Consider the following 16269-nt stretch of genomic DNA (forward strand, 5'->3'; position numbering starts at 1 on the left):
TATTCTCGGAAAATTATTCATTTCGAAAAAATTGTGTATAATTAAGAATAGCGTGATTAAAAATAATAAAAGTCGGTATTAACCTAGAATAACACCGGTGGATCGTACAAAGTCACACTCATGTCGTACAATCCTTAATAAACGTGCTTTTATATGAATGAATTTATATGCTTACTGTTGGAATCAAATGGGAAGTTTATGGCAAAGGCGATCAAATAAAGATATAATAAAGTGCTTTTTTAATTTCATTTGTGTAATTTGAAAATTGAAGTTGATATGCTTCACAGTACTGTCATGAGCTTGAGATACCTATAAACAGCGAGGATAGGCGAACCAAAACGATTGAAAACGACCAAACTACCGGAATCAAATTGATTTATAACTATGCAAGGTCACTAGAAACGTTCATGCGGTTTTCATTTGTAATTGTTTTAATACCGTTAATCAACATATGTATTTGCACAGGAGGAGTAGATGATTACATCATGTAATACCAAGAGGATAACGCGTTAGTTTATAAAGAAAAAGTTCCTTGAAAAGTACACTGTAAATTATACAATATTTCCTTTCTTATGGCTTCAACACCCAAGTGCTTATTGTATGAACTTAAGCTCGAAACTATGGCGCGAAGGAGAGAGTAAAATTTGCACTGCATTTGGTCATGACACAATAAGTGATCAAAGCTGGTTCAAAAAGTTTGCTTCTGCGAATGAGGAGATTGAAATGAACTATCACCTTCTATCTTGAAAAACGATGAATTGTGGTAAGGTGTGAACTTTATTCGGACAACTCGTTTGTTGACCGGATAATCACATGCGACGAAATCAGAAACACCTGGAGGCCATGTCATCGGCTGTCACCAAATGGCCCTGTCCCATTGATTCGAAAAACGAATATGCGCCAACAAAAGGTGATGCTTTATGCTTGGTGGAGTACGGTAGGCATTGTGCACTATGAACTCTACGACCTGGAGCCATCACTTCAGAAATCTCAAACCAACTAGGAGTATCACTAGTCCTGGCCTAGAAACAACCTGCTCTCGTGAATTGTGTGTTAATATGAGACCTCATACAGCCAAAAGTGATAATGAAGATTGTTTGGGAAATCTTACCACACCCACCCCGTACTCTCCAGAGCTGGCCCTCTAACTTTCATCTTTCCTTAGCAATGAACAGTCATATGCGCAAATCGGGAGTTCAGTAATCTCCAATAGCTGGAAAATGAGCTGGGTTTATTTTTTAAGTCCCGGGACCCACACTTTTATAAGAAGGGCATAACTTTGCTAGTAACTTGTTCGGAAAAGGTTAGATGACGATGGAGACTAAGTATTTCTAATTATTTAACCCGCACAATCTTTTCTGGCTACTTGGTGAAAATCTAATTATATAATAATCTGTAGTTGAAAAATTAAATAAATATTAAAATATAAAATTAATAAATTTATTGTATTACGTTTTGAAGGTCAGCTGACTTTTTGACGATACTTAGGTAAAAGGGGATATTTCAAATTTTAACATCTTCGCTGTAAGAAAAAACAATGCCGAAATGCTCAGGTCTGCCAAGTATAAATATCAAGGAAAATTTATTCAACCGCTTATATATTTTCCCAACGCTCCCCGTATAAACGTTTCCGGCCGATTTGGAATGAAAAAGAGATTTTCCCAGACAACTTTTCACAAGTATATGTAAACGTCAGGGACACCCTCCCTCGTCACATATTCATCAATCCATATTAGATAGCGCATTAGTCCGATCGGCTCACGTATAATTTGCTCAGACGGTTCCTCCGTAAGCAACCGGGTTACTATTTAATGAAGGGCTTAACCCAGGATACGCACCCGTTCCCATCGAATCTTCTTCAAACAATTCGTAATTAGATTGGGCCGAGCTGAAATAAAAATAAGCACGTGGTTGTAAGCGATATTTGCAAGGGTTGTTCACCCTTAAGACGTGAGTCGAGAGGATGGACTGGTATTGATCCCTTCCACGTGGTCTTTGTAACCGGCGCGGCCGTGCCCATGTTCGGTCAAAGGAGTACTTGTCGCCCGTGGAAAAAACACGCCCCAGGGGTTTTAAAAGTAACCGTCGAAACTTTCCGTTGAACGAGGGAGGAAAATTAATGGGTTTTTCCTTAAAAATGGCAGTCTTTCTTGTAATTAATACGCGCCTGAACTGTCCGGTAGTCGTTTCGGCGAAAATGTATTGTTTAAATTTATTTGCTTACACTTAGGCTAATTATTGCGCTTAAGTAAATTTAATAACATATGACAATTAATTAAGGTTTTTAGTTGAGATGAAAAAAAGCTAATGGCACGAGAGGGATTCGAACCCACGACCTTTGGGGCTAATTATTGCGCTTAAGTAAATTTAATAACATATGACAATTAATTAAGGTTTTTAGTTGAGATGGAAAAAAGCTAATGGCACGAGAGGGATTCGAACCCACGACCTTTGGCTAGATACGCCGCTGCTCTACCACCTGAGCTATCGTGATCTCGATCCACTCGGACATCAACTCCCCATCTCAACCCCACCTTATGAGTTTTCCCTCCTTTCGCCATTTTTCAATGGTCATGTATAAATTGGTCAAGCGGACCACGAAAATTGTGAATTAATAACATATTATGAACACAAAAATGTACATAAAACAGTAAAAAATGAACTACTCATTAGTAGTCACTCCTGTATATTATCGTTACTCAATTTCACTGTCATTTAGGAAGTCGAGAGGCGAATGACGCTTCTGCCGTCGGGGAGGATTATTTGGGAGGGTGCGTGATGAAAAGTTTCTTGCATAGGGGTTTGTGTGACTGGATAATTGTTTGTGAAACTTCGTGTAGCGGTTTTACGCTATGTCGAGGACGTATTAGATATTAAGGTCATTGTTAATGATAAAATTGGATACATAAAAAGGAGTATTGACGATGGTTAGAATGATTTTTGATTTTAAGGAATGGATATGTGGCAGGTTGGAACTTTTTGTACCGTAAAGTTGCAAGCCGCATGTCCAGAAGGGTCTCAGAATGATGATATAAAAGAGCCAGTTTTGATCGTTTGTCCAGCAATCTATTCCGAAGTCTGAATCGTCTGTTTAGCTCTTGTCTTTTGAGTTGCCTGTGCGGCCTCCATGAATGTCGTTTGCCAATGAAGCTCAAGCTAGCGGACCACATTAGCTGGTGGGGTCTATTGTAGTAGATGGGAGCAGTGGCTATTCTCCGAACAACTGCTCAAGGGATGTGACATGGGTGAATAGGAGGTGAGGATCGTTTCAGAAAAGGTATAACGATCTGCGACGTATATTGTGTAGAGGATGGGTCGTAAGACCCTTCCTTATGGTACCCATCATCTGTGCGATAGCAGGCCGATAAAGAGGGGCCACTGATGACTTGCAAGTATTTGTCGGTTAGGTAAGACTTTAGGATGAGGTTGTTGGTAAAAACGAGGACTCTGTTAATAGCTCCCAGAGCAGCCCATAAGTGCCCATACTCGATGGAAGGCTTGCTTCACGTTAGTACACAGGAGCATCTCTCCTTGAACTCAAGAGCGGTAGCGACGATGTCAACCACGCGATGGCACTGCTGGTGAAACTGTGAGTTTCAAAAATAGCCCAATTGAATTCCTAAAAAATTTCAGAAAAAGAATAATTATAATTGAAAACTGTCAAATGTGACTGGAGTACAACTACTCCAAAACAGTATAGGAATCGAAAACTATATAGTTTGACTTCAGAACATTTGTGTGACAAAAACTAAGAAATACGATACAATAGCTCAGGTTTATCATAATTTAAAACAGAGATAAAACATGTTTTCAGTCAACACTGCAATAAACAAATCAATCATCATCAATCAGATCAATAATTTAAAATATTATTATATATTAATCACAGATGAAATTACCGATTCATTTATACTTTCCATAAAAAAACGCCCATTGGAGGTCTTTACGAAAGACCACACTTGCATAACGGTTAACAGATTCGCGTCTGTGTATTTTAGGCTCGAGAGTTCTTTTAGTTAATTAATTATTTAACATCTTCATCACAATCATCTGGCTAGGTGTTCGTAACATGTGGCCTACCCACGAACCAGTACATATTCTGTAATTCGATATTAAGCTCTTGACTCAACACCATCGCGCTCTTCCAGTGTCCACCATATCCGATAGTATCCATGTGTACCTAGGTATTTTGCCTCGTTGCCGTCGGCCGTACGGGATTTCAAGACCGTTGAGAAGAATGAATTGTTCGATTGATCCACATGAACTAATTTTTCTTAATTAATCTTAATCCTCTATTTTGCTATTTATGGAGTTGATTTGATAGGTCGCTGGTGAAGAGCAAGACTACAGGGCTTAATATAGTGCTTGTGGCACTGCAGCTTGGATCGGTTTGAGTTCCCAATGGGCCTCTTTTTGCTTACCACATACATATCAGCAAGTTAGTTGGCTGGAATGGAGTTTCTTCTTTTAAGACCTCATGCCAGACTTTATCCATTGCTTGTGACACATCTAGGAAAACAAATGAGCAAACTTCTTTCCACAAGTGCTTGTTCAACGACTCTGGTGATACGGACGTGGTCAGTCTTACATAGTTGTGGGAAGCCAAACTGAAGGTAAGGCTATTAAGTTATTTTTCACACCTCAATAATTTGACAATTAATTAGGAGTTTAAAAAAAAATCCAAAAAAACAAGCAGAAGAGAAATTGGTCTCTATTATCATATATAGTGATGATTATCAAAATAATGATCCGAGCTTGTGCGGCGGTTTACCTCTGATATATGGATCATGATGATCTCAACGATCTTCCATTTATGTGGCACATATTTAAGTGTACAGGCTGCACCCTAGTCATCTGGACCAGAGATTTTGTTGAAGAAGCAAATGGCTTGACGTTAGGGTTGTAAGCAGGTGGAGGCGGAACACTGATTCCTCTCATTTCTTCGAATCCCGCCTGTGTTTAACATGAATGGTGCACTGGAGTAAAATAAGAAACCCTCCAAAAACGTACACTATTTTCGAGAATATTTTAAGACAACATAAACCTAAAATGACGGATAAATAACCAATTTTGACCGAATGGCTGCTCGATTTTATACTATTTACCGACAATTTTCACAGATTTGTTTGATCAGCTTTCGTCCGCGCCCGTTACAATTTAACAAAATTATATTTACCAATTTTATTATTTTTTCACGTTACATCACACATTTTAGTTCCTTTTGTTTCCAGAACTCTCTTTAGTTAATCGTGTAATTTTCAGCCACGTGGAACCACCGCCGGCAACAATTTGCACCCCCTCATGCCGTATCTAGACCAATGAATCGTGGGTAGATGTTACAATTTTCCACTTTACTGCTTTAAAGATCGTTCCCACAGAAAACAACTTCCTTTTTACAAAAAGCGCCTCAAACGAATGATAAATTTTTGAAACCAGTCAGCCGGAAAAAAAGAAAATAGAAACACGCTAAAATAACATCTATACGTTCGACGTGTATCAGCCTTTTGATTATGGCTATGTATAAAAGTCCAGTAAAAAAACTTTGGAACTCTGGAAAACTTTTATGGTGTAATGTTATCTTACAGCAAGATAAGCAATTTGATTAACAGATTAGCGGGAAATCTCGTGAGTGATAGAGATTTTAGGGAAAAAAGATACAGGATGCAGTAGTGGGGTGAAGAGCCACGTTGGAGATAGAAGATCCCAAGATGGAGATTGGCTCCAAAATACTCAGTGTTGTCAGAGCATTCCAAGAAGGAGATGTTTGATTGGCGCCAAAAAAAATCAGTGTTACCAATACACGGGATGAAACATTGAAGGAAAAACACAGCTCCCTCTCTAACTCATGGGATTAGCTAAGCTTACGCACATTTGGTAATTTGGTGTTTCCCTGAAGCAACGTTCGGCAAGAAAGTGTTAAAGTATTTTTCTCTATAATTCAAATATACTTAACCACAAGTTTCACTCATGATTAGTCACTCACTTAGCCGTTCACACCTTGAAATATTATATTTGAACCAAAGGAAGGAAATTTGACGTTTTCTTTGTTTTTATAACGTACCACTGCTCATAAATGTATTTTATAATGGGAGGAATGCTGTGAATGGAATGCTGCACGTTTGACCTTTGCCGACCTCCAAAGAACCTTACAAAGAACAAAATGTGACCTACTTTTCAGTATTATGCACACATTCGATATTATGATCACGTTTTAATTCATTTTGTTGTGTTATATTCACCGTGATTAATTTTTTGTCAATCACGTCAATATCAAATATGTAGAGGATAGATGGAATAATTATACTACCATATAGGAATAATGAGTAAATTGTATGGTTTGCGTCTTTATTGGAGAGTTTATTGATTGATTTATTATTAACAATAAACAATAGAAATGGCTTAGAAGAAAAAGGATATCTTTGACCCGGGCAAACAGAATCTTCTAGACGTAGATGTGAGCCGCAAGGTCAGAAAAAATTACATAGATAATAAGGGGCACGACGAGACGCTGCATGCGCCTACTTACTTCGTCCTCTTTGCCATTTAAACATTTTTAAAGAAACAGAACATTTGGTTTTTCATTCGCAGAAAAAATGAGAAAACATTGCAGAAAACACTGATTGGTACAAATCCCTTTGGACTAACGGGCTTAAAATGTTTTACGTTAAGCACGGTAACGTTTATTGTTCGAGCATAAGTCATATGATTAAGGCTCTCCAGAGAGACGAAGACTTATTTAAGAATGAGTAATTCCGCGATTAACCCGTTATATCTTTGTTTCCTCGTCGTACATTTGAATCATATCCGTCAACTGGAGAGAAGAGCACACATGGATATGAAAACGTTTCAAAGTATCTTCGAATCATTTGGAAAACGTCCAAAACCGTGCCAAAAATCGTTTTGGTCTACGATGTGTTAAAAAAACTCAAATGTCCATATATAAGTTAACAAAACGGTATATTAATCGCTATTGGCCTCCAATTTCCGACTCCAAGGCAGAAATAGGCGGAAGTTACTTTGCACAAATGACAATTTTTGGGATGGCTCCGGCAGTCGGTCCCTATGTGTAAGGATCATGCAGACACGTGTAATCCCACGTACTCTCTGGTAACAGGTTTTATTATCGAGTTTTCCAATTATGCTTTCTCCGGCGTCCTTTATCCCCTTGTGCAAAACATCGTTGAATTTAATATACGTCGTAGTAAACTTGGGTATGTGCGCACTCGGGCACGTTCCGAAGAACTGCGTGAGATGACCTTGCTGAGATGACCCATCCATACTTATTTATAAACATAACAGCTCAAATTGGTTAAACATCCCACAACTGAACAAGCATTACACTATTTTATATACATACGCACGTATACAAACTTAACAGTCTCTAACATAGAGAAAGATTAACAAGGTGCAATTTTTACAACCCTGACTAAAAAATATCTCAAATATAACTATCCGAACACAAACTACAGCACACAAAATAATAACTAATTTAATACATAACCAGTGCAACTTAGAGATGTTATTAGCGATGGTTTCAAAATTTTGAAGAAAGGTATACATATTTTCCTCGAAAGCTCCACATTGTGAATCACGAAATATCGGAATAAATACAAAAAATATTGTGATGAGAGAAAGAACCTCGAGATGGTTATTCTGTAATTTTTAGTTAGTATTTATGAGAAGATAACCAGCTAGAGGTTACAATTCCGATAGAGAATTGAAGGGTTGTAGATGTCATTCTAGTGTCAACTCATAAACTCACAATTTTTGAAACCATAAATTTCTGAACTGTAAATAGATGCTTATATTGTCCACACTGTGAAATATTAATAATAGTTTCGAAGACCAGGTAAAGGTTATATATTCCTCGAAAGCTTGACGAAGGAGTTGAGTATTAATTTTTAGTTAGTATTTATGAGAGGGAACCGTGTGGAGTGTCTGCAGACTGCTGATCAATCCGTAACGTTCATGTTTTCAACTTCCCTGTCCTCTTCGGGCCAATTGCTTACTCCATCCATTCAATAATGATTCGTTTATCGATGTTGCAATGCCTTGCAGTTTTTACTCCTTTTAAAAATTTTATTCAGCTGAAAGTATGCAAATCTCAAGACGCTATATCCGTCCAAATGAATTTTCAGCAAGCAATTCTCACCATGCCTATTGTCAAATCTTTGGGTTTAAATGTTTTCCACTTCTCACGTCTTAATAACTTCTAAATACCGTGCTAACATATTCAAATCTTGTAAATGGTTTAGACCGGTTTTTGCTGTATTTTTCTGTTTTGGAAAATAAATGCATATCAGCTAGTAAATTTGTAGTACATTTTGCTTTCAGTTTCGGAGTCACTGGCGAGTATAGTGTCCCTTTCTTCCACTGCAACCTAAAATATCTATTTGTGGATTTGTCCTTGCTTTATTCCCTTATCCCGGTGCACTACCTTTAAGCTAGAAGTGTTCTTTCCGAGGTACCTCTTCGCTAATTGTACCAAGAGTTAGTATCGCCTGTCCGAAGAGGCTGTATCATTTCTGGACTAATGCTGTGCAGTCAAATAAGACTTGTTCCGATGCCTACCCAAGTCAGGCAGTTGAAATGCCTATGAACCTGACAATAAAAGCTCGAGAAACACTATGGCGAATTAATCAACCGACCATTCAGAACATTGTGGAAGCATCAATTGCAGAAGAATGGTGCGTGGAGGAATTGCAACATTGATGAACCGAGAGAACGAAACGTGGTAGATTCTGGTCTGCGTAGTGCAAAAATATGGTGTAAAGTCCTCATTATAGAGGAAAACCATCATACAGCGCAATTTATGTCAAGTTTCGCAGTAAAACGGTTCCCCCGGGAAGTGACTGATGAATTTAACCCACTTTCTTGATTCTTACTTATTTCCATACCTCTGAGAGTTCATTGTCATTGAAGTAGTTGGCCATTTGCCGGGGTTCCTTTGAGAGTTAGTGTTGCCTTTCCAAAGAGGCAATATCATTTCTGGACAAACGCTGTGCACTCGTATAATGTTGCGATGCCTCTGCTGTTTCATGACAGACACATGCCTCTGTGTTTTTCCATTTTTGAAGGTTGTACTTCAATGGGAGTGGCTTGTATAAAGGCCTATAGTCAGAATTGTTGTCGTCCTGGTTAAGATGTTGACTCCTTTGATTGTTCTACGCATGGTGAATTCATCCAATACCTGAGCATTTCTTGCTCCATTCAGTTCAGTTCCGCTTTTAGCATGTTCTGGAGTGTGAAAATTTGCTGTTTTGCCCAAAAGGGTATGAGGGCTGCTCCTATTTTTGCTTATTTTTCAGCCTGTTGCTTCCAACACCCTCGTATCCTGGCAACACAGTATTGCTTGGTTTCGTGTACCAAACTTTGAGTTGAAGGAGGAGTCTAAAAATCCTTCAGTGCTGCTTGGCTGGCTGAGAATCTGTACCGTTTTAGGTAGTTATTGTGCACAGAGTTCTATTGCATGGACCTCAACTTGGAAAATTGATGGTGTGGTGTCTAAAGGTTTCGCTGGGCCTTTGGCATCTGCCCCCACTCCATTTGGCTCCATCTGTATACCACGATAAGGCCTCTCTATTAGTTTCATCATTTTTATTTAATCTTCTAAACATAATTTTTTTTATTGGAAGGGTTTTTCAAATAATTTTCCTTTTCATGTTGTCCTAAGAGTCTGCACGGTCGTATTTCATCATTTGAATCTGGTTCAATGGAACCGTGGCAATTGCAGTTAGCTCCATTGCCCAAGTTGAGCAAATATGGATAGCCCCTGTAAAAAAAGACATACCAATCTCTGTAATTGAATTATAATTTTGTGTTTTCTTTTCTAAAGTTTTCTACCACCATACTAGACCTTCATATGTTGTCAGAGGTCTACCATTTCTTGTGTACTGCCTGTAGGCTATATTTGGAGTTTTGGGCCCGTTTTACTAAAAATCTTTGGCCTAGCATCTTGCTGGAAGTAAGGATGGGTTAATCATCCATTAACGTTTGTAGAGAACTTCCCTATAAATAAATTCAGAATTAACGGTACTTAAACAAAAAAGAGTTTGCAATTTTAATTTATTCTGGTTACTGGGCTTATTATTTTCATGTATTTTGCGGATGACAGTGACGTTTATGGTACATTTTTGTACGCTTTGGGCGGTCAATGTTTGTGGCACAAATTTATGCTCGATTGGCCTTTTAAAATAAATTCATAAACTTGACGGCGAGAGTGAAAATTTATTTATGCACCCGTTGTGTCTCATATCAACTATTATGGATTTATGACGGATTATATTTGCAAATCGCGAAGCTGCACGAAAGTTAACCCGAATAAACGTAAATTTTTCTCAAGCGCAAGTTTTGTGAATTACGATTGTACTTTTGGAAATAATAATAAAAACGATGTGGGAAATTCAGGGGCCGACAAAAAGCTGAGACCATCTACGGCCCTCTGCGTGTTTTTTTCTTTTTCTTCTGTATCGCATTTACAACCCCAGAGTACTCGATATCCTCGGGCGGGATTCAACAAAACCTTGCTTTCACGCTGATAAATTACATTCATTCCTATAAATTAACATAAAACGTAACACCCGATGCAAAGATAGAAGTCTGATCACATTCAGTCCCCCAGAGTACTCGATATCCTCGGGCGGGATTCAACAAAACCTTGCTTTCACGCTGATAAATTACATTCATTTCGATAAATTAACATAAAACGCAACACCCCATACAAACATAGAAGTCTGGTCACATTCACTTTCTGAGAATACTCGATATTTCTTGGGGCGTTTTGGAAATAATCCTCAGTGTTCGTTTACATACATTTATTGCAGACAAACAGATGTACATTATTAGTGGTAACGTGTGGTGATTAGTGACCGTTAGTCGATGATTATTCGGAAACCGTGAGATGCAGTCTGGTGTGACGTAGGTTTCAGAAAAACATTTCCTTTATCGTGCCAACGTTTTGATCTTTATTAATATCATCTTCAGGGCCTGGGATTTACAAACATTGTTTAAATTTAACAAATACATGTAGGATGTGGAAAAGTGAATTTATACAATGCAAAACAAATATTTTTTATATTCAATCAAAGTATTTCTACTCACTCAAAATTTGTTTTCTGCGTAATTGTGCCATTAGTAGAGTACTTAGTACACTCCTAATAAAACAACCAGATGGCACATTGATCACAAATTATTGGTATCAAAAACCAAGAAACACAGATCGCTACCTCAACTTTACATCTCACCATCCTCTTCATACAATAATAAACACGGCCAAAGGGTTACTTCACAGAATTATTACCCTAAGCCATGAATCATTTCACCACAAGAACATAAAGATATACAAACAGATCCTCCATAAAAATCACTACCCTAAACACATAATCAACAACTTCAACTCAACACTAACACCATCCAACATTTCTCTCCTCCGATAATTTTAAAATAGCTTTCAAAAACTATAAAACAATTCAAACACTTTTTTCCAAAATTAAAGATCCCACACCAATAACAAATAAATCTGACGTAATCTACAAGATCAACTGTTTAAACTGTCCGGCAACTTACATCGGTCTTACATCCCAATATCTGGACAAGAGAGTAAAGCAACATATCTATGATTGCAAAAAACCCAAGCAAAATCCTACAGCACTCGCTACCCACCATTTTAAACACAAACACAATTTCGACTTCAACAATCCAAAAATATTACACACAGAGCAAAACAAACATAAACGTAACTTTTTAGAAATGGTTTACATCAACGCAGATAAACACAGCATCAATTACAGAACAGACACCGCTACGCCAATATCATTAATCAAATTCAATATCGATAACGTACATATATCATCACATCACACAAAACATATAAAACATTCATCACATTCCACACATCAAACATTTTTACATAGTATAATTTTTCAATAATTTAGCTTTCCTTTTCTTATTTATCCCCGTCTATATCATCCTGAAAGGATAAACTGGCCGAACCATTACCAACCTTTTTTTCCATCGTCGGTTCTTTTCACCTCAAAGAAACCGACTCCTTATACAAAAATGTCTTTCTATCCCGACTTCCTTCCCCACCGCTTCAAAATCCAACGTATATAAACACAAAATAGCAAAATCTCACTGGCACTCTCGACACGTCACGCAAGAATGGCACAATTACGCTGAAAACAAACACTTTGAGTGAGTAGAAATACTTTGATTGAATATAAAATTTTTTTTTTGCATTGTTTAAATTCACTTTTTTCCACATCCTACATGTATTTGTTAAATTTAAACAATGTTTATAAATCCCAGACCCTGAAGATGATCTCAATAAAGATCGAAACGTTGGCACGATAAAGGAAATGTTTTTTTAAAACCTACGTCACACCAGACCGCATCTCACGATTTCCGAATAATTAGTAGTAACGGTAATGTTAGTATTAGTTCACCAAAAGTAAGTTAAAACGCTTGAAGACTAAGCCTATAAGTTTAGTTCATTTTTATTAATTGAATAGTTTTACTAGTTTTAAATTTGCGTTTCAAGGATTAAATTTTTTTTGTATGTGTTTCATCGTTCCTCTTGTGTTTAACTGGTAACATCAGTTATAAAATATCCCGGCTTAGGCTTTAGCTGCTCTTATCGAGAATCCTTGTAAAAAGGATTTTTAACCTGCTTTTCTCTGGGCTTTCCTCCTTTTTATCTCTTGGCTTATCCGCCGAGAGGTTTTACTTTTAAAATTAAACTTTTCCAGTCGTTGGCTTGGAGATTGTTCCTCATATTAGAAATGTAAAAAAACTTGTCGATAACTTCATAATATAAATCGATACGTTTCTCTGTACAAACGTTTTCCTTCTGAACGATTTAGATATAGATATAGGTGCAGTTCTAAAGATCGTTTCATATTTCATAAAGAAAGAGGTGTATAGTTCGAGAGTTTTTTTCGGGATCGTTGCCGTTTCCCTAGTGAACCGGGAGAATATCGATGTAATAGGAAAGGGAAGGGTTCTGCTGTTGGTGCAAGGGTGAGTTTACACGTGTAGAAGGGCGAAGAGGGTGGTTTGGAAAAGGGTCCTGCAATGCAGTCGAAACCTCGAAAACGCCTTTCTCACCTCTCACTTGTCATTTCACACTACGGTTGGGTACCAGAAAAAAAAAAACAATAAATTGTCTTTAAAAAACAATCGGACGGCGAGTAAATGATGCGCTCATAGATCATGACCGGGTTTACCAATATAAACCTTTTTTAAAAGGAAAGTTTAATGGCAGTGGATGAAACTGGAGGCCTGGGATACAATTTACAAAAACCACTCTTCGATTCGTCCTTTGTCTTATTACCCAATAGTCGCATGAGTCAGGAAAAACCAAAACGTTTTCTGAAAGAAAAAAAAAACAATCAGTAGGCGAAGTCAAGCAAGGAAGCAGCCTAGGTCCTCTCCTGTATACAGTGTACACCACCGATAACCCTTTAAATAAAAAATTCTTTGTTGTAACTATATATGAAAAATTCGTAGATTTTCGTAAATAACAATCTGAAGGTGAGCTGTTCTTGTGCTCATTGATCATGGTCATTTTTACAACCTTTTTAAAAGTTAATTTACTGTCATGATGGTTCGTAAAGTGGTCAGGGATACAATTTACAAAAATCACTCGCCACGGAATAATTATTCAATTTTATTTTTAAAAACGTGGTGGGCAATTCACATTTTGCGCATAACGATGCGCATACGTTAGAATAAAATTCATATGGGATCAACTAGAAAGCAACCCGCATAATCCCTCAAAATTCCACAAGGATCCGGCAATTTTTTTGTGAACTGTTGATCCGAAGGGGATGAAATTCTTAGGGGACCATCTAGAAACCCACCCACACAATTTCTGAAAATTACATAAAAATTATTACACGGTTTCGGAATTTTGCCGATTGCAAGGTATTGTCCACGAACAGACACTGAAAAAAATTCGTTCAGAAAGGTCTGAAACTCAAAATGCGAGTGGAAATCTTGATTTTGGAGGAGTACCGTTAAAGAAAGACAATAGAGGAATATAATAAAATTGTTCGGAAATTTCTGAAACCCAAAATGGGAGTGGAAATTTTAATTTTGTAGGGGAAAAATTGTTCAGACTTCCTGTATGAGTACAATACTTCCATACCTCCTGTATTTAGGAAGCAAAAACCTACAAGAAGGTCATTTTTCCTGCCCTGAGTAGTTTCCAATATTTTTCAACTATTTAACTAAAATTTAGGCAATAATGAATGCCTAAATTATTATTTTAGTCGTGAGCAGCCCCCGTGTTACTAAAACCAACTGCAATTAGTGTTAAAATATTAAACATTAATTTTTGAACCATAAGGGAAAAATCCAAACAATCAACTAGATGAGTAAAACGCCATATTTTCTGGCGGGAATTGACAAATTAGCCATTTACATGACCATTATTTAAAGTAATTCATTTAAACCTTTATGGTTTAATGTTATATGAGATCAAGTCGAACATTGGCAATTTGGTTAAAAGGTTAGCAGAAATTCCGTAAGATTGGTGATAGAGAGTTTCGATTGGCGCCAAGTAAACAAATGATGCCAATACACGGGCAGAAACAACACTGCACCCACCATAAACACATGGGATTAGCTAAGCTTTAGCAAATTTCCTAAATTTGTGGTTGGCAACGTTTGGCAAGAAAGGGTATATTAACTATAATCCTTGCGTGTTATCAAAGAAAGCGAGATAATCTTGCATAAAATAGTGGGAAAATAATGAGATTAGTAATAGACTAGAAAGGGTTTCTTGCAATTTGTTTATTTACACAAAAAATTTTTTATTAAAATTGTCTGGTAAAAAATTTATTTATATTTATATATGCTTGTGTAAAGTATAGTTGATTCTAAATTTTTTTAAATTTGTTTTCTTTTTCCAGATTTGTCAAGAGCTCAGAGAGCACTTTCGGTCACGCTGCAAACTTTCAGGTTTGAGTGTATAGGGACTTCACAAACAGACGACGAATTAGTGATATCTAAGTCATTAGCAGAATTCGGCAGGCTGATAGAAGCGATAGAAGACGAACGGGCTAAAATGGTGAGTACTCATTCTACTCGAAAAAAAATCCTAATTTGCATACCTCTAAGCGCCAAGCACAGAGAATTCATGAGATTTCTAATTATATTTTTTTCCAAAAGTGTAAGATCGTGGAAAAGCTTAATTAAGACCAAGTACCAGTCTTGATGAGTATAGTAAGCCAGCGTCAAACGCTTCCCAGTTTTACTTGGCTTAAGAAATTTACTAAATAGAGAAAAAAGCAAAAGAAGCCCCGGTCAATGTCTATTTTAATATCTTGGCGCTTGGTGAACCACTATATTATAGTTTAAAAGGGCGTAGAAGGTTAAGAGTAGGTAACTATCGTGTGGTTTACAGAGTAAATCAATCAGAACGCACAGTAATTGTCACAGAGATAGGACATAGAGATATCAATTATGTTTTTTTTTTAAATTTTATTTGTGTGATTTTGCAAGTCCCTTCAATTCCGGTACATCCTTTAAAACTCTTCTGATCATTGAACCAAGTGAAGGTTTGCCAAATAAATCTGTACCAAAATCAGTAATATCAACACCTGTAAACACTACTTCTTGGTAGCCATTTGCTACGAAAACCTTGATTTGCTCTATAATATTGTTTATTGGTACGGATCGGTTGTTTCCTCTTGCTTCAGTAATTGAGCAAAATGTACAGCTATGATTACAGCCATTTTGGACTTCAATAAATGCTCTTGATTTATTATTAATTAAACTTATTAATTAAAATAGGTTCTGATTTGCTTGCTTGATTATCACTGACTAATATTTTGTTATTATTTAGCTTATCTTGATTGCCCAGAACTTTGCTTGGGAGAAAACCTCTTGTTAATCCTTTAGAGATACATAAAAAATCAGGTATAATTTGAGTTTGTTCGAAAGCAAAGTAAGTACCAGTACGTCCACAGAAGCATAATGTAAAGGAGTGTATCTATCTTCATCTGTATAGGTAAAAAACCAGAAGTTTTAAAAAGACGTGAGGTGCACATAGTGCAAAAAATTAAACATGGTACGCCAGATATACTAAGTTTTTTTGTCGTTTAATCTGCACAGACTGAAGATAAATAATAGCTTCAACCTTATGATAATGGGTTTAGAGGAACTTGTCAAGTAGTTTTTTTGTTTCTGTCAGCTACCTAGATAACGGCTAGGATTGTATAATAGTTGTACTGGAATCCAGTTTTTCGTATAATTTTATTAAAAAAG

At 36.9% G+C, this 16269-nt stretch overlaps 1 protein-coding gene across 1 annotated transcript in view; it reads left to right on the forward strand.

Annotated features, from left to right (window-relative positions):
- The window catches only part of LOC106666578 (rho GTPase-activating protein 26), a 179710-nt gene that overhangs the window by 72199 nt on the left and 91242 nt on the right, over positions 1 to 16269 (forward strand). Inside the window, exon 2 of the mRNA XM_024230108.1 lies at positions 14913 to 15070. Coding sequence (XP_024085876.1) covers positions 14913 to 15070 — 158 coding nt within the window. The remainder of the gene's footprint in view (positions 1 to 14912; positions 15071 to 16269) is intronic.

Source organism: Cimex lectularius, unplaced genomic scaffold, assembly GCF_000648675.2.
Source record: "Cimex lectularius strain Harlan isolate CLEC.00 unplaced genomic scaffold, Clec_2.1 scaffold56, whole genome shotgun sequence".
Lineage (NCBI taxonomy): Eukaryota > Metazoa > Arthropoda > Insecta > Hemiptera > Cimicidae > Cimex > Cimex lectularius.